The 27,346-nt window shown below is 45.8% G+C and overlaps 1 protein-coding gene across 6 annotated transcripts in view; it reads right to left on the bottom strand.

Moving 5' to 3' along the window:
* The window catches only part of CRACD (capping protein inhibiting regulator of actin dynamics), a 136,118-nt gene that overhangs the window by 4,996 nt on the left and 103,776 nt on the right, over positions 1–27,346 (bottom strand). For 3 of the 6 annotated variants that reach the window (XM_019664383.1, XM_019664384.1, XM_019664379.1), the window contains exons 3-7: positions 25,073–25,208; positions 17,292–17,456; positions 14,786–14,854; positions 11,880–12,062; positions 8,463–11,232 (exon numbers count right to left, since the gene is read on the bottom strand). In XM_019664383.1, the coding sequence (XP_019519928.1) occupies positions 8,463–11,232; positions 11,880–12,062; positions 14,786–14,854; positions 17,292–17,456; positions 25,073–25,192 (3,307 nt within the window). In that variant the 5' untranslated portion in view covers positions 25,193–25,208. Of the gene's footprint in view, positions 1–8,462; positions 11,233–11,879; positions 12,063–14,785; positions 14,855–17,291; positions 17,457–22,732; positions 22,774–25,072; positions 25,209–27,346 lie in introns of those variants that run through there. The other 3 variants (XM_019664381.1, XM_019664380.1, XM_019664382.1) reach the window with 3 other exon arrangements.

Raw genomic sequence — 27,346 nt, 5'->3', positions numbered from 1 at the left:
TGTGCTGATGCCTGAGTGACTTCACTGGGTGGGAAAGTAATATCTTTCATCAACAGATAAAACAAGAGCATTTCTCTTCCCTCAAAATACAAGAAAAAATAAAATCTCCAGTGTAACAAAATCTCAGGCCTACAGGGGGACCCAGGAAGTTATTTGATTCATTGTTGTTTATTTATTGTTTTGTTAAATATTGTTAAAATTTCTTTTTGCAAGAACCTTCTCCCCCCCCAAAAAAAAACAACAGCATCCTATGTGGAACCCCAAAGTATGAAAGAGAAAAATGGTGCACTGCTCTGTCTCGTGGGGCTGCTGAGGGCAGCAGGGCTCTGAGGAACGCAGTGGGAAACAGTGCTGTGGGTCCCATGCCTTCCTTGGACAGACGTGAGCACCAGGGTCCACAGCGAGCAACTGCAAGGCCCAAGGTTACCCAGCAGTTAGTGTGCAGGCGGGAGCTGGAGCTAGGACCTCTGACTTCCGGTCCCTGCTTGTCTTGTGGTTAACTGTCTCGCCAGTGCAACTGGGGTAAACACACTTCACAGACGGGTGGTATCAGGGATTGAGTAATTGGGCTCTGGAATGGAGCAGACCTGGGTTTGACCGTATGTGACATTACAGGAGCTACTTAATCTCTGTAAAGTGGTAAACCATAAAGTGGAGATGATAATGGCCCATGCCTCATCAGGCTGCAGTGAAAATTAAAAGTGGTCCTGGACTTCAGAACATTGATAACAGTGCTTGGCATATAGTCACCACTTTACAAAACTGAGTGTTCTTATTATTTATGCTATGAAACAATGTTCCCCTTTTACTCCCTTAAGTGAAAATTAATGACTTCTAGAGATAATCACTCTGGCACTGAATCCTTTACTATCTTCAAAGGATAAGGGCTTACTATAGTCCTGTTCTTTTGAAACCCAATAGAAGTTTACACTTTGATCATCCAGAGCCTTACTAACCAGTTCTCTCAGTCAACTGAACTTCATACTGAAGAGAAAGAACCAAAATAAACCTGAATTAGGAATTCAAGCACAAAAAAGGGCAGATTCCGCTTAATTTTCTATATGCTTTAGATCTATAAAGCTATACAAAGAGAACTCATATTTACAATGAGCCTTTGGCATTGCACTATTCCTAGTCATCAAATAAAGACTCAGTTAGGATCTAATGCAGAAAAGGAAATATTTTTTAAAAACTAAAACTGAAAGGAGTTCCTGGCTAATCTTAGTTAACCAGAAAAATAAAAAAGATTCATCACTTCAAGTATTTCTGCATAACCAAGACATTTTATATGCACTGGAACAATGAGTTTTGTTTTTTTTACTCAAGGGCAGTGTAACACCTGTTTGTAAAATGTCTAAAATCCCAATTGCCAAGATCTAAATGGTTTCCATTTAAAGCTATTATGTATACAAGGGACTCCTAGACTGAACATTCTATCTGACCTCGCTTAGGAAGGTCATTAAAGCAACCGGCCAGTTTCCTGCCAAAAACTGAACGGTGGTTATCACAAGGATCAAAACACCTTTAAAATACCATTGCCTAAATTTATAATTGACTCAAATAATTTAAAAAGATAAATCTCTAGCCAAATTTTAATTTCCTTAGAACTGTAGTTTGAAAAATGCATCCCAGAGTTATGAGCCAGAAGTTAAAAAGATTATAACACAATATGTATAATGGGCCTAATAGGTCTAGACTGTGGTTGGGGATCAATAAAAGAAGATACGATGTTAAAATGGGACTCCTGTCTGCGTTGCAGCCAAGGAAGCCCAAAAGGCCTGCAACGAAATAATCAATGGCACCTCCCACGTTCTGAAGTAAAGTGCTAGATCACCTACTTAAGACTGGCCTGTGAGTTGGCCAAACAGCCACCTCAAGGTCACAGAAGAACCAGAGTTGAGGCAGAAGAAGCCAGAATAGAGAATTTCTTTGCAGAAGACTGTTGGAACATGATATGTTCCCATGACCTCTCCCCTGCAGGGGAGAAAAGGGGGCCAAGCCCAGTGAGCGAGTCCTCGATGAGACCACTCAGATGACCTGACTGTGTCTCCTGGAGTCTGTGGGGCAAAGACCTGAGGTTCTGTTCCCACCTGGAAAAGTCCAAAGGTGAGATGACAGTGCCTGTCAGAAGATGGAGAAGAGGACTTGTCCTGGGAAGACACTGGCCACCCAGTTTGGTGTTGAGTGCTGCATGAGGCTCAGGTGTGGGCCATGTGGGGAGAAGGGTGGCTAGCGACCGAGGGACTGAGCCGGCCTCGAGGGGGTGCCACTGACGGTAAAGGAACTGCAGGAGATGGAGAAAGAGCCCATGGGGCAGGTAAAGTGTCTGAGGAAAGCATGAAAATGCCCCACAAAGGAATTAGCACTGAATATCCCCCCCAAAGCAGGGAGCACCAATGCCTCACCTCTCTCCTGTCCTTCACTGCAGTTCTGGAGCCTGTTTCTGGGCTGGGAGGAAGGGGAGAAGTCGACCATGCCTGCACCCCCACTGCAGGCTTTTCAGCCGGAAGCAGGACAAATAAGAAGGGAGACACTGTAATTTGAAATAGTGTTTGGAGTTTTATGACACTGGAGGGGACATATTAATTACTAACATGAAACTGTTGTTACTGAAAGTGTCTAGAGGACTTTTTGATTTCAAAAAGTGATTGAAAATATAGGAAGAACTCCTATAGCTCAACAACAAAAAAACAAAATATCCAATTTTCAAAAAGGGGAAAGGAGTTGAACGGACATTTCTCCTAAGAAGACATACAAATGACCAACAAGCACATGAAAAGATGCTCAACATCACTAATCACTAGGGAAATGTAAATCGAAACCACAGTGAGATGTTACCTCATAACCATTAGGATGGTTAGCATAAAACAAAACAAAACAAAATAACAAGTGTTGGGGAGGATGTGGAAAAATTAGAATTCTGTGTTCTGTTGGTGCAGCTTCTGCGGAAAACAGTCGGGTGGTTCCTCAAAAAATTAAAAATAGAGCTACCATAAGACCCAGCAATTCCAATTCTGGGTATTTATCCAAAAAGAATTGAAAGCAAGATCTTGAAGGGACACTTGCATACCCATTTTCATAGTGGCGCTATTTACAATCGCCCAGAAGTGGAAGCAACCTAAGCGCGCCCTTCGACAGAGGAATGGATAAACGAAACATGGTATACACACACAAGGGAATGTTATTCAGCCTTAAAAAGGAAGGAAATCCTGTCACATGCTACAACATGGATAAACCTTGAGGACATTATTATACTAAGTGAAATAAGTCAGTCACAAAAAAAGATAAATACTGTATGATTCTACTTACATGATTTATCTAGAGTAGTCAGCTTCATAGAAACAGAAAGTAGAATGATGGTTGCCAGGAGCTGGGGGAAGGGGAGTTATTTAATGGGTATAGAGTTTCAGTTTTGCAAGATAAAAAAGTTCTGGAGGTCGGTTGTTTAACAGTGTGAATATGCTTAACACTGCTGAACTGTATACAGTAAAACCTTGGATTGTGAGTAACTTGGTTTGCGAGTGTTCCGCAAGACAAGCAAACATTTCTAATACGTTTTAACTTGGTAAAAGAGCGATGTCTTGCAATACGATTAGTTTGTTTCTGGAACGAATTATGCTCGCAAACCAAGGTATTACTGTACTTAGAAGTGGTTAAGATGGTAAATTTTATGTTATGAATTTTTACCACAATAAAAACTGCCTTTTAAAGTGATTGAAAGAGCTATGCTCAAAATATTATCCAAAAGATGGGGGAAAATGAGACTCATAGATCAGGTTTAAAGGAACTGCTAGGAAAAGAATAAGATACAGGGCCGGCCGAGTGGCGCGATGGTTAAGAACTGGCTTGGGATGCCAGAGGGCCCCGGTTCAGATCCCACATATGAGGGCCCGTGACACTGCCCTCCACAGCTAAGATGCTGAACAGCAGCTCAACCTGGAGCTGGGCTGCCGTGAGTCGCCGGCGACGGTGTAGGCTGCAGCCCCTGCAGCAGTGGGTTGTCATGGGCTACCGTATGTAGCCAGCAGCCAGCGTGAGTGGCCAGCAGCCGCAGTGAGAGGCCGTCAGAAGCCGGCGACTGATGTGCCTCACCCGGGAAGAGCGCAATGATGGTGCCAACTTGGGCCAGTGAAGCAACGTCCTCCACAACTAGACTGAAGAACAAAACAACAGCAACTTTTCTGTTCCCCTTCCCCCAATTCCCCAGCGCTGTTCTCATCCCCCAATTCCCCAATTTAAAAAAATAAATAAAAGAATAAGATAAAGCTTTGCTAAATCCTATGGAGTTTTAACAAAGTTTGTTTGAACAAATATATGACTGAAGTCATTCAGTTCAGGATGTAACCTGAAGACATTAATGTAACAGGGTTTTTAAAGGCTTACAGCATTTTATAGATGCCAGTGAGAATTACTTGAAGGGGTCATAGGGTAACAGGAAGATCATTTAACCTGGGAAACAGCTCCTCCTCGTCCTGGCTTTACCACTGTGGGGAGTAGGCAAGCCACCTAAATTCTCAGGTGCTGGTGTCCTCAACTGTAAAATGGCACCAAGACTATCTATCTGCATACATGTGTGTGAGAGTGACGGAGATGGTGTCAATAAAAGCACTTTGTAAATGATCAAGCACAAAGGATGCCTGTTGGTGAAATTTTCCAAAACAGTAAAATCCCTCATTTCATTCAAGGTTTTGAAAGACACAGATGTTCTTTGTTAATCGCATAACCTTTTTGGTTAGGGAGTTCAAAATATCCAATTAAAAATTTTATTTTACTGCAATGTTTAAACCTACTGTCTCTCATTCTAAACGCCGTGGACAAGGAGAACCACAGTCCATTCAAGTTCCCTCCTCTGAGTTCTGGGGAGACAAGCAAGTGCCTCCTGGCATTACAGGGTTCTAATCACTACTCCCAAGTTCAGTTCTTGGAGAAAGGGCCGCTTGCTGCCTGTTCTGGGGATTTCAGAATGAGATGATATCTGATGGAACCTGTAATCAAAGTGTTAGAGGAGAAACACCGGAGGGTTGTCATTGTTATTTTAATTCCCACCAGGGTGGGTTCAGAGCCAACAGCGCTCCCAGTGGCTTGACCTATGCATTGGTCCTTGCTGGCCTCGTCTTCAGCCTCAGGAAGGGAGACCTCTTTCTAAAGCAGTGGTCTCCAAAAAAAAGGCTGTGTGTGCCCCAGGGGATGCGCAAGGCAATTCCTTGGGGGTGAAGGAAGAAAAGACTAGAATTTCTATTTGTGTATCTTTAAATCTAAAAATAAAAACAAAATCCAGCTTTTCTAATATTTAAGACTCAGGTAGACACTGACATCCTCATTCAGCTCATAGATCATAGCTCAGAAGACCAGGAATAACAAATGGTTATGTTTAAAGACTCCCGAGGGAAGCTGGAAGCGCTATGATGTGATGGGGAGAGAACTAGCAATCTTGTCCTCACTTATTTTGCTTTTAGCCTATTGTGAGGTTCTGCAGGTAGATGAGTTTATGGAATATCATATTTCCTTTTAACTAAATGATCCCTTATGAAATGGACAAATGGCGTCCATTCTTGCAAACAAGCTACAGATTTAATACGCTACTACTAATGCAAGCATAAGAACATAGCAGAGCTGACAAGCTCTCTGCTTGCCACTTTATGAAAAAATCAGATCTGACAAGAAGTTGACCAAAGAAAATAAAAGGTAGCACCATGATTTGCAGTGTAGACTTACATCCGCTGATGCTTCAGTGAACTTCACCCTAAGTGTACATGGTGCTCCAGGGGTTTTAGCTGATGATGGTACTACATGTACACAATTAACAAATAAATTGGAGGTCCAGGCATTCTTATTCTGATGGGGTGTTCAGTCAAACAAATTTGGTCAGCTCTGGTCTAGAGTTGGACAGGAAAACCCTATGGGTGACAGCAACTACCCACAAGGCACATGGTCCTTGTTTTCATGTTTCTTTTCTATCAAATAAAGAAAAATTCAATTAGCAGAGTGTGATAGCCTAGAATAGGATCTGGATACTGAGAAAGAAAACTGGGGCAGTAATAGTTTTTGGTAGAAGATTGTAATAATCAAAGAGCCATTTCTAAGAGAAAGTAGCAAAGCAGGAGCGTTATTTCTTTGGGGAGAAGATAAGAGTGTGCAAGAGGAGACCAGGATGTGAGAGAAACTTGATGACATTATGAAAGCTAATGACTCAAAAGCTCACGTCAAAACTGAAAAGGGGGGTTTTGGTTCAAGATGGTGACATAGGATCCTGAACTTCCTCCTCCCAGACACACCGAGTCTACAGCTACATGTAGAATATTTCCCTCTGAAAGACATCCAGAAACTAGCTGAGTGACTCCTACACCTCAAACGAACAGAAAAATCCACACTGAAATGGGTGGGAGAGGCTAAAATGCAACCCATAAACCCCACCCCCATGTGGCAACCCATAACTGGGAGGGAACTCACAATTCCCAGAGTCTCCCCGGAGAGTGAAGGGTTTGGACCCCACATCTGAAGTCCCAACTTTTAAGACTTCCACCTGAGAGACAGGCCCCCAAAACACCTAGCTCTGAAAGCCAACAGGGCTTGTGTCCACAAGACCCACCAGGTTATAGGGAACTAAGTGTCCATTTTTTTTTTCTTTTTTAGCTGAGCCATCCTGCCACTTGTTGGTAGCTCAGCGGCTGCTCAGCTCGGCCAGGACTCGAACCGCTGTTGCTCAGAGCTCAAACTCTTGAGCAAGCTCTTAACCAACTGAGCCACTCAGCCGGCCCTAAGTGTCCATTTTTAATGGGCTCACTGGGACTCACTGTGGCTATCCCCCTAGGGCCCAGTGCAGATGTTAAAAGAAAAAGCCAAAAACTGAAAATGAGCTCCTCATCCACAGGGCAAACAGAAACCATCAGGGAGAAATGGTTTGGAAGCTGCTCGTCAACATCCAGCAAACCAGGCAAGGCTTGGTTAAAGGGGACGCCACGGTCTTTGGTAAGCTGAGTAGCCAAACCAGTACTCCTTGGGACACAGCTCTTTTCTCAGCAAAAATCACTCCAAACCTAAACAATTAAATAAAAAAACGATCCCTCCCTGAAACACCGCAGGGGAGAATTTCTTTGAGAAATATGACTTGACTTCCTGGGCTATGACCCACACTTGACCTCCTACTCTGCAAGACAGAAAAGAGGAAGTATTAGATAAAAGTTCTCAGGGGCCCCCCAAACCAACACAAGTGATCATGGAGCTGCCCTGAACATCTACTATGAAGAAACTTGAGGGGCAGGCAGGAGTAAGGGTGGCTCTAAAAATTTTTTACAGGAGGGTTTCCCAGTGGAAAGCTGGTGGGGTGGGATGCATGTGCAGAGCATTTTGCATAAAATTGAGACCAAGTTAATTATCCACATAGAGGCTCCTTAGGCTGGTGGAGCTGTTGAAAGGTCCCCAACTTCCCACTGTGGTGCCACTACTGCCCAGACAGAACACAGTCACTGGTCTAGAAAATTCCAGGCTTTACCATCACTGCTCAGCCCCTCACAGTGATTCAAGACATCTTCATTAATTAGGACCAGATGTCATTTCCATTGTCAACCCGAAAGCACATTAGTCTGCACTGGCACCTTTTAACTTATTTCTTGTGTAAGTATCACTAATGGGAGTGAGCTGCAGACACATAGCAGACTCAGTCTGTATTTCCAAAATGGTCAAGAACCATAGAAAAGTGACAAGAGAAAAATTCTGAGGTGTCCTAAATTAAATTACAGCTGGCCAGAGAATGGAGGGGGAGGGGCCGGTGGCAGGGAAGACAAGGGAGGTTAACTAGTGAACAGCTGCTGGCAGAAACAAAAGACTGCTTACGTTCCTGAATGTGCATTGAGACTTTGAACCAATTTCCAGGTGGTTATTTCAGCTTTTACCCAGGGAACAGCCGACCATCAGATGCCACCACATCGTGCTTATACATGAACTTTTGAACTTGCCCCCAGTCAATCCAAAAGTAACAAGAACTCCTTCCTTATGGACTGTGCTTCTATCCCAGAGCTGTCCCCACGTCACCTTATCCCACCCCTCTTACCTGTAGCTAAGGTAAGTTCTTTCCAAACAACTTATATCTTTCTTCCCCAAACCCATTGTTAAAAAGCCCCATCAGCCAGGACAGTGGACATGTCTGTCTTTTCTATGTAGCCCTGCCCCTGGTGGTTCAGGCTGCCTACGCCAGGACCTGGTCCCTTTTCTGGCTGGCATGTGGCTCAATAAACCCTTTCTTTCAGAAAAGCTTTCAGTTGCAACGGTTTTCTTTTGTTTAACAAAAGTAAAGAGCCTCACTATGACTCAGCCCCTTTTGGGAATGGCAAACCTGCCTCTAATTAAGGGAAATGCTCCAACATCAGCTCCACTGGATACCTCCAGCCTTGGCCGCTTCCGGCTTTAGCTGTAACATGGACAAGCTGGACAGAGGCCGAGTTTTCCAACCTAAGGCGACATACCTTTCCTCCCGGCCTCAGGTGCTTGGGAAGACTTCTCTTGCTGGACAGCAGACAGCGCTGGGGAAGCAGATTTTCTCTCTGTTTCCACCTCTTCCTCCTCATCTCTCCTCTGAGCCTTCCTCTCCTCAGCCGGTGGTGGTGAGTGCGGCCCAGGGTCACCACATGGCTCGCTGGGCTCCGGATCAGGCTTTCCCGGCCGGCAAGCCAGTAGCTCTACCAGGTAGGGCTTGCTCAGTTTGCAGAGTGGGGAGGACGGTGGGGTCTGACCGGTGGGCTTGGGCGCCAGGGCTGGCTTCTGTGCTGATGGCATTCTGTTTGCTGCTTTGTCATGCTCTGGAGCCGGGGTCTGGCTGCTGGCAGGTGGGGGCCCAGGCTGGGCTGCAGGAGAGGGGCTGGAAGGGCTTTCTGCAGAGTCCTTCCAGGTGGATGGGGCTTGCTTCCTCTCTGGGGGGAGAGACGGGCCACGCTTGAGGGCCACACCTTCTGCCTCTTTCTCTGCATCTGTGCTCCCTGGTGCAGGCGGCCCCCCATCAGCACTATCCCCTGTGCTGCTGTGCCTTTTCTTCTTTTTCTGTTCCGTCTGTTGGTCACAGTGGAAGCGCAAGGAGTAGTTGGTCCTTCTCAACTTTATTCCAAAAGGTGAGGCTTTTTCCTCGCCACCTGGCGTCATGGAGTCTGGCTTTCCTGGACCACTGGTGGTCTCACCGTCTGAAGTGGTCACGGGCTCTGCATGGGCGGCAGCTTTCTGCGGAGAATAAGGAAGGCTTGGAACAAGGAAAGATGGAAGGTCTTTGGCAAATTTGCATCCCTCGGTGGTATCTGTTGACTCCTGGTGTACCTCCAGTTTCTCTGCGCCCTTCCGGGGCTCATGACTATCAGCAGCCAGGGGTGGGGGTGCTGTCTCGTCACTGGCTCCCAGCACGGGTCTTTTTCTAATGCTTTCAGCTTCTGTGTTCTGTTTCGAGGTCTCCGTGCCCCCATCAGAGAATTTCTGCCAGGCAGGCATAATGGAGAACTTTGCATTTATTGGTGGGGTCTTGCGGAGGTTCCCTCGGGAATCACAGCGGCCCCGGGGAGGGTGCTCATCACCAGGCTGAGATTGGTCTCTCTCTGCATTCTTCAGGATTCTGGACCGAATGGAAGCCCATTCGGCCAGTGCAGCCACACTGCTTGGAGACTCATGGTGGGGCCTGGCCTTCCCGCTGCCTGGCCGGGGGTCGATGGGAGCTCGGGGTGGGTTCTCCAGGGCGGGGACATCCACGTGCTTTTTTTCTTCTGACAGACCCAGGAGAGACTTGCATGCCGTGTCCTTGATCTGGCTCAGGTTGACAGCTGGGCCGCAGAGCTGTGCTCCCGTGACCAGGATGGCCGTGTGGGGGATGCTCAGGGAGGAGGGCAGGGCGTGGGAGGCTGGGCTGGCTTTGGGGGCCTTTGGCTCATGGGGAGCAGAGGCAAGTCCTGCTTCTTTCCCAGGCGTCACTGGGCTCAGGTTGACTTTGGGGAAGAGAATCTGTTTCCCTCCTGACGACACCTGGAAAGTGTAGGGCCTGGGCATGGTCTGCCTCTCGTCCACTTCCTGCCACCTGAGTTCCTCCACCTTCCTGTCTTTTTCTGGAGGGGCAGCTTCTTTCTTCTCCACTGGAGGCTGCATCTCTCCCACTTGAATCTCCTGTTTCTGGGGAAGTGACATGTTACTTTCGTCTCTCTTTTCCTGATGTTCATAACGATCTTCACCCGGAAAGTCGCCCTGCTTTTCCTGCTGCTCTCCTGATGGCTCAGCCTCCTGGCTCTGCTCCTCGCTAACACTCGGTTCCTCAGACTTTTCTCTCTGCTTCTCAGGTTTCAGGTGTTCTTGTTCTGGTTTCTCTGCAAAGTCAGCCCGAAGCGGGCTCCTTAAGCCCCTTTTGTTGTCCAGCTCCAGCCAACTCGCCTCTTCCAGTCTCGGTGCTCCCTGAGGCTCCTTTTCTGCTTCCTGCCGCAGCCTCTGCACCTCCGTTTCCTCCTGCGTTTTCCTCAGTTCTTCCCTTCTCTTTGCCTCCTCCTCCTCCTGCTGTCTCTGCTCCTCCAGCTCCTCCAGCCTTCTGAGCTCCTTCATCCGTTTCTCTTCTTCCTCCTGCCGCTTCTGCTCCGCCAGCCTCCTCTCCTCTTCCTCCAGCCGCTGCCTCTCGGCTGCCTGCCGCCTCTGCGCCTCCAAGTCCTCCCATCTTCTGAGCTCCTCCAACTCCCTTTCCTCATCCTCCTGCTGCTGCTGCACAGCCACCTGCTTGCTCTGTGCCTCCAGCTCTTCCTGCTGTGCGAGCCTCTCTGCTGGCTCAGCCTCTTCCTCTGGGCACTTCTGCTCTCCAGCCTCCAGGTGCCTCCTTTCCTCTCGCTCCCTCTGCTCTTGGCCTTGGCCGCCTTGTTCTCCCAGTCTCTGCTTCTGCGCTTCGCATTCTCTCTTTCCTGCCTCTAGCTGTTGTTCTCTCTTCTCTCCCTCCTGTTCCTCTCCTTCCTCCTCCAAGAGCTCTTGCCTTCGGTTCTCTTCCCAAAGCCGCCTCTCCAGGGCCTGGAGCCTCTGATCTTCCAGGCGTCTCCTCTCAGCTGCTTCTGCCTTCTGCCGTTTGCACTTGGCCTCAAGTTCTCGCCAGTATTCTTCTTGGCGTCTCTTCTCCTCCTCAGAGTCCAGTGGCTCCGGCTCCTCTTCGTGCCACATTGGCTTGTCTTCTCCAGGGTGTCCGTTCTGGTCCAGGGACAGCTGATGTGGAATGCCACCGTGTTCATTGGGTCGATCCTAACATTGGGAAGGGAAACACAATTAGCCTTCTCCTTTCGCACAGGCAACCGTTTACACATCCTTTTCACAATGTAGGGGGCCTCTTAATCTCAAAAGAAGGGGGAATTGTTCTAAGTACAGAGACCGGTAAATTCAGGCTGTCGCACCAACAGTAAATTGTTGGGGTAGAGGAAAGGATTTCATCTTCATGTTTACTCTCTAGCCCCTTTATGTGTCATTCTCAAATTCCTTTTTGTTAATATGAATGAATAATCATAGGAAAACCAACAGTCCAGGATTAGAAAGATGAGGAAAAAATGATATTGACACTTCACCTATGTCCTCTGAAACTTATGACTTAGAGAAATCCGCCCTAATCAAAGTGAAGAACCTTTGGCTAAGCCATGGCAGAGAAAGGCTAGGCTGGCCACCTTTCTGTTGCAAAGCAAACAGTGTCTGGAGCCCCCCAAAAGGCAGCCTCTCTCTCTGAGGTCCATTGTCCCCCGCCCTCCTGCCCCGGAGGGCAACATGTCAGAAAGGGCGATGCAAAGTCAACGGGCCTGCTTACTCAAGGTATACCGCCACACGCTCAAGGCCCTGATGGGAGAGACCTAGTTCCTTCCACAGGTTCATCACACCACTTGTAGAAGCAGTCATACACATACCCCGGTAAGTCGCCTGTGCTTCTTTGACACCCTCTGGTTTTTTGGCTTAACGGACAGTTTGTGCTTGGCAGCACTGTTGTCCAGGCGGGCGATGGCCAGGGGGATGGCATCTAGGTTGACACTTTCAATGGTGCCAGCGGAAGAGAAGTGCCTTTTTGGCCGAGATGGTTTAACTGGAGCCACCTATGATGGAGATTAAAATACAGAATCAGTCCGGATCAGAAAGCAACCTGCAGGGAATCCCAGAATGGCAGCACGTGTTGGCGGCGGCATCTTGCCCAGCCTGGCCCAGGCAATGCTGGGGAACAGAGGGGCTACTCAGGACAGTGAAATGAGCACCGCTTTTGGAATCAAAAAGTTGACTATTTGTTCTGCCAATGAGAGTTGCATTAAGTTGTAAAGTTTTAGGGGACTAATTTTCCTACTCTAAATAATATGGGGGTCAGGTTAATTCAGGGGTCGATAAAACATAGTCAGGGGTTGAATCCTGCCTGCAGCCTGTTTTGGTAAATAAAATTTTGCTGGCACACAGCCACACCCATCTTCCACTGTCCTTGGCTGCTTTTGTGCTATGCAGGAAGAGCAGAACAAAGGAAAGTCTCACAGTCTCACTGATGGCCACAAACGCTAAAATAAGTAGTATTGTGCTGAGGCCTGGACAAGATCATCTCTACACAAAGAACTCTATGACTCTAAGAGCATTCCCACTACCTCCAACACTGTGAGAACATACCTCTGCTCCCACCTGAGTTCCTCTGAGGAAGGGAATGTGTCTTTTTCATCTTCGTATCAGTCCCCTTGACACCCAAGTAGCAAGTACTCAATAAATATTTGTTGGAGAATGAAGGAACAGTAAAGTATAACATCTATGACTGGGGCATGAAATTTCTAGCCCTCAAAAATGTTTTAGCACCATCACTCCAAAGTCACAGAGCACTGAGTGCACAGAGACGCTAAAAGGAAGGGCAGAAATGTGGCACACGCCGGGGAGGGCATTCCTCCACAGGATGACCTGCGGCCGCACTTGCCATTCTGTAACACAAACTTAAAAGCCACAACCTGAGATGAACTGTACAGGGTTAGGTAGGTCAGAGAGATGTGGTTCAGCCTGAACCCAGAGGCCACGCTGAACCAGACGTAAGAAGCCACACCTGTAGCTACAGAGCAGTTAGAGGCAGGCAGCAAGGCACGGGCTCCTGGCCATACCACACCACGCACCGATGTGTGGCAGGAGGTGCTCACAGCCCTGCTGCCTGTGCCAGCAGCTCCCAGACACAGGGGCTGCATTAGAAAGAGGCCAGGGTTCTTGTCCTATTAGAGAGACCACTTCATGAACTGTGTAGATGTCTGACCACGGCGCTGTACTCCTGAAGCTGAATAATATCGAATGTCAACTGTATTTAAATACATGCACACACGCGCGCGCGCACACACACACGGTGCCAAAAAAGTGTATACACATTTTAAGAAAGGAAAACTGTATTAAAATTGTAATACTCAATATATAGCAATAACAAGTCATGTTTGACTTCTGCAATTACAAGAGGTGCTCAAAGTGGTTACCATCAGTGTCCAGACACCTGATTATGGTGAACTACTGCTTGAGCAACGTTGACCAAAGTGTCCTCTTGTATATATATTTTTGGCACCCCGGTATATATATAGTCATGGGATGTGGAGTACAGCACAGGGAATAGATTCAATTGAAGTGTAACAGCTATATATACGATATCAGAGGGGTAGTAGATTGGGGAAGGGGGTTTATCACTTTGTGAGGGGTGTAAATGTCTAACTATTACATTGTTTTATACACCTGAAACTAAAAAAAAAAAAGGCTAGGGTTCATCTGTTTGACTGTGTTCATGTGCTCTAAGTATAACATCAGAGAATGTAACTAACAGCTTTGCTCTTTTTTTTTTGCAATTACCTTCCATATTTATGCACAATTCCAGCCCTTGGTCTCCTAGCTTTTATTTATTTATAGTTATGTTTATAATAGGTATCAAATTCTGAACTATTGTTGAAAAGAGATGAATTAAATATTTATTTCCATCCCCTAATAGGTGCATGAGTAACAGGAGTTCAAGTCAAATGTGACTGAAGACGCAGATAAGCACTAGAAGCTGAGATTTAAAAATATGTTTCATATCCAGTGATTCCAGCTGAGCCTCTTTATCGTCTGGGTGGTAACACTGTCTTGGGCCATCTTCTGCAGAAGGCATTGGGACATACCGTGCTCACTGTGCTGTCTGCCAGCCCCCGGGAGGACACCCGGACTCTTGTGTAGGTGAAAAGTGCTCGTGGGAGTGGACTGGCCTCCACAGAAGAGATGCCCACAGGCACCACGGGGTTCCCTAGGCTCTTGCAGGTAAAGTCCCAGGTTTCAGCGGCACACAGAAAAGCTAAAAAACCAAACTACATACAAGTAGAGAAATTATACGGTCCTTTTTTGGCATCTCTAAATATTGGGTCGTCGGGAAAGTCATGACATATTTTTCTATGATTTTCAAAGCAAAAATGCGTCATGACTTTCCTGACGACCCAATAGAAGGACACTCTTTTCCTTACAGACTGGGGTACCTTCAGATGTTCTGGAATGTCTTTTTCAACGCCCTAACAGTGTCTTGAAATGCATGATACATTTAGGAAAGTGACCAACGTCCAGGACTCCAAATGTAGGCATTCTGGGCAGGTGGCTAGTTTTCAGAGCAGGGTTCAGGTCCGGCATTTGCATTGCCATGGAAACAGGCGCTCCAACATCTACCCCTGGTTGCATTTTGAAGAAATTTAAAGTGATGGATGAAGACAGCATTGATGAATGGAAAAATGAGGGAGCAGATCACAGAAAAAAGGAAAAATGGGAGTTTAAGTAAGGAAGCGAAATACATAAGTTCAAACCGTATTACCTTCTCTTCCATCTCACTCCTGGTTCCAGGCAGATTCAGAGGACGCGGAGAGCTTGGCGTATCACTAGACTGCAACAGTAGAGAGAGCTTAAGTCACACACCAGAACAGGAAGTTCTGGGCAGATAACCAGACACAATTTGTGCCTGGAAAGGGCCGCCCCCTCCTCCACGCAGGGGTTCAGCTGGCTTCAAAGAGCTGGTAGGCGTCATGGTGGGGAGGGGCTTTGCTAATGTCCAGGCTCCACCGGACTCCTGAGGCACCGTGGGTGCACTCCCCTTCCCCCAAGTCCAGCACATTTCCCATCTGGGCGGCCTCCAAACTCAGTCCTGTGCTTCCCCATTACTGAACCTGGGGGGGGCTGCCCTACAGCCACCTTACCTGGGAAGCAGGGCTCCAACCTCAGAGCTTTCACTTTGCTGGCTGCCTTCCACCCCCTTCACCTGCCAAATCTCTCACCTGTATGCCAGACCTCTACGAGAAGGAAAGAGGGCCCTATCAATGCCAAATGGCTGGGCTGAGAAGGTGAATGAACAGAGGAGGTGAAACGACTCAGGAAAGAAGGAAGGAGAAGAAAAGGCTGAAGATTCTTATCCCCGTCGAATCGGCCTGCCTTGGGAACACCCAAACCACGTCACCTGTACCTTTCTGACGGCCCGCTATACCTTCTATCTTGTATTACTAATATTTACAAAAGGATCAGACTGTCCCTTCCAGAGCGGTAATGTCAGCTTGTTCTATCTCAGTCTGTTTTCTGCACCACACTTAGAAGCATCTTTAGAAAACACAAATCAGATTATATCACTTCCCTGCTTAAAATTTTCAGAGGCTTCCCATTCCTTTCAGGATAGAATTCACCCTTTTCCTGTGGTCTACACAGTTTGGCCCTTATACCACACTCGACCCTAACGTCGTCCCCACCAGGATCCAGCTGTCCACACTGGACTGCTCCTCTTTCAGGACAAGCTCAGCCCCATCTCTGAGCCTCGGTAGTTGCTCCTCCCTCTGCCGAAAACACGGCCCCACCCGTAGGTCTGCTCATGGCAGCTCTGACCTCCTTCTCTTTCCACCTCTCCCTAACCAAGTCACTCACTTTTCCATGCCTCTGTTTTATTTTCTGAATAGCATTTTTCTCGATCTGAAATTATTTATCGACTAGTTGACTCATATGTCATCTGGCTCTCCTCATTACAAGGTAAACTACATGGGGGCAGCTCCTTGTCTGATCATGCTCCTCTCTGTGATACCCACAGTGGGGTAGCGCCAGCTGAACCAAGGACCCTCCTCCTCCTCCAGGCCACTGTGCCTTGCTGGTATTCGCTCATCAGTAGGAGTGAAGACACTTGCTTCCTCTTAGGGAAATCGTTGCCTCAAGGCTGATGGCCCTTGCTGCTGCCAAGCACTGGAGAGGTTGGAGAGAGCATTTCTGGCCCTAGGGTGAAAGAAAGGCCCACCCATGCTTCACCTACCGCACCACCCACCACCCACCTGAGTGGATACCCAGCATCATCAGGGCAGACCATGCAGAGATGGGCAACAGGCGGGAACCATCCTTTTCTTTCCTTGCTTGCTTTGCTCTTCCTATTCTTAGGACATATTAGCTGCTAACAAGCATGACTTCTTGGGAGAGGGGAGGATGCCCATTTTAATAACACTCAACATAATTTCAGGCACCGTGGCAGGCAGAGCACAGAGAATGCTTTAAGACTGGAAGACCCGGGGCCTCACTGAGAGAACTCCTCACTCTAGCTACTGATGGGACCTTTCCTCCTTTTCCCATAAGAGGCCTAACGGTGTCCCTTGTGCTGCTAGAAGGACTCTCATTTCAGGATACGGTCACAGTGGTTTTTTCCAGCATCGAAAGACCAAATTAAGATAGGACAGTGCTGGACCAATGTGACTTTCTTTTCATACCAAGCGGACTTCAAGCTGGTCAGTTTGATATGTTCTCTCTTGTTGACATACTTCTTTTCTCATTTCCCTTTAAATTAGTCCAATTCAACAATTAATTACTCAGTGCTACTAAGTAATCACTGGCTAAGTCCTGGGGAGACAGAGATGTGTAAGATCCAGTTTTGTCCTCAAGCAACTCAACATTTAGAGATGGGGAGAAAATAGTTACGTGGACCTAGACACAAATGGGCCATGGATGTGTCAGAAGCACTAAAGACGCACAGTGAAGGTGAGGAGACAGTACAGCTTGGGTGTGAGGCCAGGTAAAGCTTCCCAGAAGAGGTGGGCCATCCCGAGTCTCGAAGAGGAAGTAGAAAGCTGGGTGAGCATGTGCAAAGGGCTTGTCTCCTCTTCTTCCTCCTCCTCAAGGTGACCCTCCTGCAGATCAAGGCACCTGCCCAGGAAGTGCCCTCCAGCCCTCGGTTACTCATCAGAAAAGCTTCTTCCACCTCCACCCCACTACACTGCAGACCCCAGGGTTATTCGTCACTGTCCACCGCCCAGCATCCTCCCTGGGGTTATTGGCAATTAAGCCATTGCCTGCAGGAGCCTTACTTTGTTCTCGGTATCTGAGAGGATGACGTCCTGCTGGGACACAATTTCCATAGGACTGGTCAGGAACGAATCTTCTTCTAAGCTAGCCTCTCCACTGTCTGCCTTCTTCACAGGAATGGCATTGGGTGGTGGCTGCCCAAACTTGATGTTCTTGCTCAACTGTCGCTGGGGAGAAACAAAAGGAAGACGTTGTGAAGCAGTGAAGCAGTTCACAGCAGCCACAGCCGGGCTCCCCTGCATATCTAGTAGGCACTGAGGCATATTCTATACACAACGGCTTTTAGACTAAACACCATGCCAGCAAACCACGCTGCAGTCCTGTCATCAGTGAATGTGCTTTCCAGCGTCTGTTCTTTTTCTTTCCCACCTTCGAGCCATGGGCCTTTTCATCCAGCCACCTCTTTCATGGAGATGCCATCGTTTTCCAGGGGGTACAGAGACTGTATTTCTGAACCGACAGTTGGGATATATGTTATGACAAAAAGTTTTTGATTGACCTCCAAATTACTTTATATAAAAAGTCTTTTCAAGGTACAAAAATTGTATAGAAAATAGTTACATGAAATGCAGGAACCCCTGGGGGAAATCAAGACCCTTGTGATTGCTGTATCCAGGTTCCTTTGGATACATTTCCCTTGAATATTTATGCTTCAACTACCTTCTTCGCCAGCCGTGAGCTTGAATGTTCTGCTAAGGTGAAGATGGCCCCAGGGCCAGCAGCACGTCTTTCCATGACCAGTGCTGAAATCACAGAAGGGACAGGAACAACCCTGTGCTGCCACCAGGACCTGCTCTTTGCTGTCTGCCCTCTGTGAACTAGGGGACAGAAGACACCAATGGGGAAGGGACAGAGGAGACAGGCACCAAGGAGGGACTGCTTACTGGTGGGTGGTAGCCAAAAGGATAGGGAGGAGGGAGGGAAAACCAGGGAGCAGAAATTAGGAAGAAAAATAGTATTTGAATTAGAGAAAAGTCAGATTAGAAAAGGAAATATATATTCCCTGAAGAAAAATACATACACACAATAGCTAAAGAAGGGGAAAAATATTTAATGGGCTGTGATAGAGAAAATGAAGGACATTCAGAAAAAAAAAGAAGTATGCTATGACATTCTGAAAGGCTACTAAATTGAGTATATTATACAAACGACCTACTACCTTGATTGAGATCAGGTTTTCTCAACCTCGGCACTATTGACATTTTGGGCCAGATAATTCTTTGTTGTGGGGAGCTGTTCTGTGCATTACAGGGTGTTTGGCAGCACCCATGGCCTCTGGACACTAACTAGGTGCCAGTAGCAATCCCTTTTCCCACAGTCGAGACAACTGAAAATGTCTCCAGACATTGCCCAATGTCCCTTGGGTGGTAAAATTACCTCTGGCTGAGACCTACTGCTCTGGATCTAGGTACTTGGGTTTCATAATTCTTTTATGCCTCAAAAAAAAAGAGACTACATTATCTGATATTTATCTTTAATCTGGCTAATATTTAATCCCACAGAGCTGCAAAGAGCCTTAGCAATCATATAGTCTAATCTCTCACTTTGCAAAAAAGTTGGAGGTACAGTAGGGAGAGGTGACTGGCCCAAGCTTATGGGAAGAAAAAGTGGCCCCAAAGGAATCTGAATCTAGGTCTTCTAAAACCACATTCAGTGTTATTTGCATTGCACTCCACTAGTTTTCACAAATCTGACATCACATTTCCTTCATACAGGGGCAGGAATAAAGACATGGTGCAGCATTTTTTATACCTTACTGAAGTGCCCTGGCAGAGGGACCCCTCAAGGAAAATGCCCCTTCCTCCTCTAAACTCAAGGGTACCAAATCCACCCACCTGCACCCAGCTCCCCACTGGCCTCGCTTGGTGGATGGTGAGATTGCAGAGACATGAACGAGATGAGCCCAAGACTCTCCTCCCCGCACCCCACGGGCACCCCAGCATGCCAAGTCAGGAGCACAGAAAGACAAGGACTTGTATTTGATCTGCTGGTATTTCAGCCTGAGCCTGGCTCCCCTGGCACCAAGGGCAGGCGCGCACATCAAAAGCCCGAGTCCAGCCAGTCAAGTACAGCTTGAGCAGCCTAAAAGGGTTTTGGGGAGGAGAAGACTGAAAAACAATATCTTCTAAAAACAAGTTTAGCAGGAAGCAGCAGTTAGTAACTACTCTAAGCAGCTCAATAAGCAGACACAGTTAGAATAGCCGATGGAGTTAGACAAGAGGACATGGTGTAACAAAGTCATAGGCCCGTCTCACGGTGTTGTCCTATAGGAGAGGGAGGGATGGGAACCCGGGCAGAAGAGGTGGGAATGGTTCCTGTGTCTGGGACTCCCAGCCCAGCCTTTGGTTGACCAGTTATAGCTTCTCTACGCATACTGACCAAGAGCTGGGACCTCCTGTTGGGGCTCTGCTATTTACTAATGCTCCTGAATGACTAAATGAGGGGGTTTCTTCTACTTACAATGAAAAGAATAATTCTTTAATGAGCTTCCAAGCAGAAACTGGCCTAATACTACAATGCCATTTAGTTAGGATTTTTGCCACCATCACAAAAAAGAATGAGTATGTTGATGTGAGTATGTTCATTAGGGCCCTTTTTAGAATACTGATGTTGGTCTACCCTGATGCTTGGGACAAAAAAAGAGTGTGGCAAAATGTAATCAGAGTCTAGGCTGAAATAAATTCCAAAGATGGGATGACTATCAGGGCTCCCAGTGGAAAAGAAGAGAAAATGGAAGAAAAGAAAGGGGGATGAGAACAGGAGAAGTAAAGTACACGGGGCAAAGCGGGGAAACGGAAAGAGTCGTGTTAGGAAATGAAGTCAAGTGTTAAAGAAGAGAAGCCAGGGGAGGAGAGGAAGCTGCAGGGTCAGAGGAAATGCACGGAGAGCAGGAGTCACAAGAGCCCTGCAGGCACAGCAGCTGAAGGTTGGAGCTGGGGAGGAGAGGGAAAAGGAGGGAGAGGGAGAGAGGGAGAATGTATACATACAACAAAGGGCTGATTTTGTCACAGATATGTTCCTCCCGGCAAAAGAAACACACGCTGTTACAGCCCCTGAGGATGACAACGTGCATCTCCTAAACGCAGCCGATTTAAGTTCCCTCCAGAGAAAATAAATCCAGGCTGGTGGCTGGGGAGCTTACCAGGAGGAAGTGGGATGGAGGAAGGGAGAACCCAGGTCATCAGAGAAATGACAGCCCGGTTAGGGATAGGGCTGCCAAACGAAGGATTGCCTTCACCGACATGCCCTGCGGCTGCCAGAAATGAGTCAGTGAAACAAGGCCAGGCCGGACTTGGGGTACCAGGCCACGGCCACTGATGCTCAGGCTCTGGAGGTGAAAGCTCTTGCACCGGCACATTTCCCCTTCTCTGCAGTTCCTGCTCCACATGCTTCCTTTAGCTGACTCGAAGACTGGGCTGTCACCACACTTTGTGTGATTTATTGACAATTAAAACGTTCATGCTAAAACCTATTTGGCAAGCTCAGGTGTTGCGTGAACTGAATACAGGGATAAATGTGGCTTTTTTTGTGACTTTAATTCTGCCCACTATTCAAGCATTGTCATAAAAAGAGCCTTGATATAAGCAATCACTGAAAAACAGAAGGCTGTGAGCTTGCCCTTAAGTTTTCAAAGAAAACTACCACCATTCCCTCCACTTTTCTTTTTTTAAATACCCGTGGCTCTTTATACACACTGCAATTAAAACCAAAGAGGAGAGTGGAAAGCTGTGCCTACACTAGAGTCCATGTTGCCTGTGGCTATGAATGGTGTTACTGTTGAGACTGGAATGTGAGCTAAAAAGGACTATATTTTATTCATTCAAATTGGGCCATTTTGTTGTAATATGGAATGTTGGGAAATGATGTTATAGGAATGTACATCCATATTTATGAGGTGTTTTTTTTTACAGTGTGGAAATTCCAAGCATATCATATTCTGCAGCTCTCACACTGCCAGTGTTTAGAGTTCCCTAGATTTTTTTCATTCTTCAGACCATGTATGTAAGAAAAACAGTGGCAAAAGAAAGATACTGTTTCTCGAGTGAACTACAGACATTCCCATAGTTAAAATGATTTTTTTTAATGCAAAAGCAAAAGCATACAATATGCTCTATGAAGAAGTGGCCTAAGAGAAGGTATTTATTCTTTGTGTCCTCGACAGCTGCATGAGGTGTCAAAATCCTCAAACGTATGACACTTGGGCATTTTTAAGTGAAATCCAGCCCAGCAGAAGACAGTAGCTACGAGGATGGAGGTTCTCCTTTCTGAGCTAGTCTGTGGACTAATAGGCTAAGCATTTCCTGACAAAAGTGTGGCATAATTCTAAAAATTACCTTCAGGCTTAGACTGTGGTGTTTCCTGAGTTTTACCATTAGTTGGTAGACATGTCACACCTGGTCTGATCTAAAATAAACAGGCACCTCCCTGATCTGTGTTCTCGGTAGCAGGGGAGAGCATCAAGGTCATTGTAGTCCAAATGCAACAAAGTGCATAGCTTACAGAGCCACTCTGTGCTATACCAGGTGAACAGTGGTTTTGTATAGATGGCAGATTTTCAGAACTGGAGGGGCCTTTAGGGTCATCCCTCACATACATGCTCTTAGTTTTCAGATGGGGACCATGAAGGTCAGAGAGGTTAAATGACTTTATCCGAGGCCACACATTCAGGTGGCGGCAGACGCCTGCCTTATTTTACCCACTGGCCAAGAACAACTATTAGGTATAGAGTCCTCAAAAAGGACACCACTGTTTTTGTCCCTATACCTGTCCCACGTATTAAAATGTATTCTCCATATATGCATGTATTTTTATATTAAGAAGCAACAATTTTTTTCTTTTAAAGTTTTAGTCTTTTGCCACAGAAATTTTCATAGGGGGGTAGATTCATTTTATTCAGAAAAGCGTAGGCTTCTTTATGCTGTCTTCATTCATTCCGCATCCTGTAGAGATACTATCAGCCGCGGGTGCAAATGACAGTTTTGGCTGAGATGAAAACATGTGACCACAAGAGGGCAACCTTTCCAAATGCTGTCACTACAGGCAATCTTCTGTGTGTTTCTACGGACTGGGAAGTTTCCTAAGTCGGAGAAAAATGGCTTTTTTTTTTTAATGGCATTCCAGTAGAAATCTCATTTCAAAAGAATGTCTTAATAATGGAGGCTAATCAGCTTGCCAGGACATTTACTGTCAAATAGGAGCTATCCATTACTTTTCTCTCCCTCTCTTTTTCAGATAAATATACACAGATACACAAAGACAATTTTAGACATGAAAAAACATACATGCCTCTGACGTAACTAAACACCCTCATTCCATGCTGGAGTCTACGAGAGGCAGTCTTTTATGCTGCTTACTAAGCATCAATACCAGCATAATGTTGTCATGGAAAAATGCAAAGCATTCATGCAATTTAATAAAGTTAACTACTATTTCTATGACTTACCAGGAACATACTGCTTAGTCGACTGAAAAATAAAGCACAGTCTTTTGGGGGGGTGATACAGTTATATCTTATGTCAATCTAATAATCACATTTTCTAAAATAATGGTTTCCATTTTCCTCCGCGAACAGCAAAACCTTTTATTTTTAAAAAACATAACTATAGAGCTGTAAGGAAGCTTGTGAATCCATACAGCAGAAGCAAAATTAGGAAAACCTCGTATGAGTAGATATTGTCAAAAGAGAGCACTCAAAATAGATAGTTATTCTGCTTTATTCACATCTCTCTTCCTGTGTTAATAGACTTTTTGCTTCAGAGAAGTTGGTTGTTTTACATTTTATTAATTATGAGGTCAGGTTCTTTAAAATTGTGCCTTACTGCTAATAGGAATAATAGGCAGTTACATATTTTTATGGTTTCTATGTTTTCAATACTGCAGAATTATGTGTCATTTACAACTCCAAAGCCACGTCTTGGCATGGCAGTGGCATGTGTTGTGATGTTACATAGCAGATATCATTTAAGACAATGAACTGTTATTTAATTTTTAAAGAACTCCTAGAAAGCCCTCATAAAATACAGCTGTTTTCGTGGACTGAAATCTGTTAAGTCACTCCTCTTAGAAAGGGGATATTATGAGCCAGGGGGTCCAGAACTTCTTAGGAATAATATTCCAGGAATCAAAAGACTTCCAAGAAGGAAAGGTAGAAGTGGGGGTGGGGGTGGGGAGTGTCAAGGTTTTCTTTGGCCATCACCATCCTTCTGTTTTTTTCAATCTAGGAGAAGTGACAGCTTGATTTTTTTCTTCTGAGTCTATAAAATGTGGACCAGCACAACCAGCAAGAGCCAAGAAAGCAACCTGGTTAGGAAATGCTGGAATTTGAAGGACGCGCCCAGGTTAAGCTCTGAGGGCAGGACTATGGCCTTTGGCTGTAGGCAGATCTAGGTAGGTTTGGGTGTGGCTCCAGGGTTTTGCCTATTTCCTCACTTGCCATATGTTATATTCAGCTGAGTGTGTGCGCAGAATATGTAACCAAACACCGATCATGAAATATGCAGCTAATGTTCAGTAGAAACAAGAACATTTCAAGAAAATAAAAAATTTTCTTTGAGTACAAGGCTTCATCATGTCAGTAGCTACTCAAGCCAGCTGTTCCTTTTTTTGCTCATTTATTCACTCATTCATTCATTGTTGGAGACTTACAGACAGATGGAAACCAGCAAACCAGAGTCCCCACGTTCATAATATGGATTGTCTCCAGGCACTCCTGTTTCAAGGAAGTACCAACTTAGGCACTTCTGTCGGGGGAGTGAATTCTTTCATGCAGTTGGGCAGACGACACAGTCAGCTCCTCTGCTTTTCCTGGACTCCCCATTATTTCAATCACATTTAGTGAAGAATTATTTTATTTATTATACAGTTGACTCTTGAACAATGCAGGGTTAGGGGCACTGACCACCCCACTGCCCCCAAACACACACACACACAGTTGAAAAAGCCACATATAACTTTTGACTCCCTCAAAACTTAACTACTGTTGAGGTAGCCTTACCAGTAATATAAACAATCGATTAACACATATTTTGTATGTTATAGGTATTAAATATTGATTTGTTACAATAAACTAGAGAAAAGAAAATGTTATTAAGAAAATCATAAGAGAAAATACATTTACAGTATTTATTGCAAAAAATCCGCACATAAGTGGACCCGTGCAGCTCAAACCCATATTGTTCAAGGATCAACTGTATTTTCATTATTAAGGAGTCAGTTTCATGTAGGAAAACTGCCCAATTTTGCAGCGTGAACAGGGGGGCAGGTTTAAGAGCTTCATGGTATTCCTCTGAGATAAGGTGACTCGGGGGGGGGGGGCAGACTTATAAACACAACAAAATTGGAGTCTCGCCATTCACTGTCCAAGTATGGGGACTTGGAAAGAGGACACATGCTGTGCAAACCCTCAGTTGACAGTCAACCCTGTACTTGGGAGATTATGGCCAAAAGTTAAGGTCAAGGACTCTTTCTTCCCATGCAAATCAGGCAGCTTCTTTTGGGTACTTGTCCTCATGATGTCCACTTAAAAACCAGGGAACAATGTGAGAGAAAAGGAGGTGGGGGTTATTATGAAGGTGGGTACAGTGGTGGCAACTGTACCTCTCACAGGTGGACAGAAGGCTTAGAAAACTGAGTCAGTTTCAAAAAAGCAAAAATTCTCACCAGGAGCTTCCCCTGGACCTCCCAATCCATTACTCAAGGCCAAGCTGAGGGGGGTTTTTCCCACTTTCGTTAGTAGCCGGGTCCCCTCCTGTGGCTCTAACTCTCCAATCTCAAGCTGTCTTACCTGAAGAGTTTTGACTTTGCCCAGGATGTTGTCCTGTGACATTGCTTGAACTGTCTGCTCACTTTCTGCTCCCCCATCAGGGATAAAAATACTGTCATGGGAAAACGCCCGCGTTCCCATTGAATAGTTGAAGGACCTGGAATGCAAATCATGTGCTTCGTTTTATTAGGATGATAAAATTTCTTTTGGCAATTCAGCTTCCTGCTCCTCCTGGTCCCGGGGGACCCCACCCCCAGCCCGTCTCCTCCAGCACTGTGCCCTCTCCTGCTATGGGTCAGCCAAGTACCTGGGGAGACAGGAAGAAGGGAGCATGTCTCCAACACAACAACATTTTAGAGCCACTCACTGAGAACACAGACAGTTATTTATTTGTAAAAGACCCAGGACAGAAGGCACTACAGACATTTTTACTGGAGGAGCCTTTCTCCTGACGAGCTGTCACTTTTAGTTTTATCCCAGTAAATCTTGTCAACTTGCACTTTTTAAGGAACAGGCAGATCTGGAAGAGGCGAGAGCTTCTTTCTTTCAAATTATGATCAAATCAGAAGACATGTATATCTAAAACAAAGACTTGACAAGGACTAGAATTGCCGATAGGGACCAAAGGAATGAAGATTCTCTTTGGTGAGGCTCTTAAGGAATTCAGAGAAAGGGGGAAGAAATGTGTTAGGGCAATTCTGACAGGCGTCATGCACATTGAGAAACTTATAGGTGGTAGGTACCCCGAAATAAACGCTTTTCAGTTGAAGGGTTGGACTTCAAAGAAGTCCAGAATTCTACCTGACGGTGAGGGATAGGCAGGGTGCACTGAAGAAGCCAACTCTTCCATATTGTATATTGGAAACTAATTTATCTCTGGCAAAGGAATACACATCCAGGCTGTTCACAGGGCAGGCAGAATCGCACACCCTCTGTAAGGCAAGGCAGCACACTTCTATGATGCCAGGCACAGGGGCAGCACCCCAGGGGGGAGAGAGCTCCACTTCTCTCCCCTCCCCAGAAAGGGGCCCCACCTGGTGCCTCTGAGCTGAATACAGAAATGTAGTGGGCAGGGTCCCAACCACATTTAGTTGGGAAGAGCAAGTACCAAATTACATAAATTTGCCAAATTACAGGCAGCATGGTAAAAAAGCATACGAAGTTAAGAAACAAAAGTCTTAGATGTGAGCCTCCTGGTTGTGTGATTTTATGCAAAAAAAAAAAATCATCATCATCACCACCACCACCACCACCACCACCACCACCCCTTACTTTGATGAAAACACTATGCTGACTTTTACTTTCATTACCTCATCACCAACATCTTGTTGCAGATGAAACTCAGGGGGTAAATAACCTCATCTAAAGTCACCCAAATAGAAGTAGTAGAGTAAGAAACTGAATTCAGATCTGTTGAATACAATCCCATGCTAGCTAGGTGAAGTGTTTTAAAATGGTGGAAGGTCTTTCTTAGAGTATTCCCTCCCATGAGTGAACTGGAGTATGGGTGCGTCAGTGGGAGGGGAAGACAGGATGCAAATGACATGAGGGCTGGAATACCGGCAGATTGAAGACACTACACAGGTAGAATAATGGGTAAGCCTTTGGCTAAATAACACAAGCTGCCACAGAGCAGCAACCCACTGTATGAAATACGGGGCATTATTTTAGGATACAAATATGAATATAGAGGGAAATGAAACATATCATTATGTCCCTGTCCTCAGAGAATCTGTGACCTATGCTACAAGATGAACTTCTAGGTTCACCTAGAAGGTGCTGTGAAATAAACTTTTCATTCCAAGTTGTGGACTCAAACCTTTTAATATTCTTCTGTCTGAACGTCTCTGTAGGATTCCTGGCTATGATCCAGATGCGAGAAGAGGTAACTGACTCCATTTCTACACAGTGGTTTTACAAATGACTTATATACAAAACAGGCTCTCAGAGAGTCACACAAACACATATATGCACAAGTCCATTTTAGATGCTTAATATGCTTACTAGTGTCTTACAGGTGTCTGTACATGATACACCAGCGCTATGCCAAGTTCCCTTCCAGTTTCTAAGTCAGTCTTGACTAAAGCATGAACTGTTCCCATTCTTTTTTCCAGATAGGCTAAGAATCGACACTCGCCTGCTCTTCTGTTGCTCCAAATGTTCCTTGTTGCCAACCAGGATTTGATGTTCACCCATTCCCCAATTTCAGATGATCATATTTTAAAATAGAGAAAGTGAACAGTAATAATAATAGTGGTAGTAGTAATAATTATTAATAGTGTTAGTCACAGGGAT

The sequence above is a fragment of the Hipposideros armiger genome, unplaced genomic scaffold (assembly GCF_001890085.2).
Source record: "Hipposideros armiger isolate ML-2016 unplaced genomic scaffold, ASM189008v1 scaffold_420, whole genome shotgun sequence".
NCBI classification, from domain to species: Eukaryota; Metazoa; Chordata; class Mammalia; order Chiroptera; family Hipposideridae; genus Hipposideros; species Hipposideros armiger.
The sequence above is the reverse complement of the archived record's forward strand: the minus strand, read 5'-3'. Positions and strand labels throughout refer to the sequence as shown.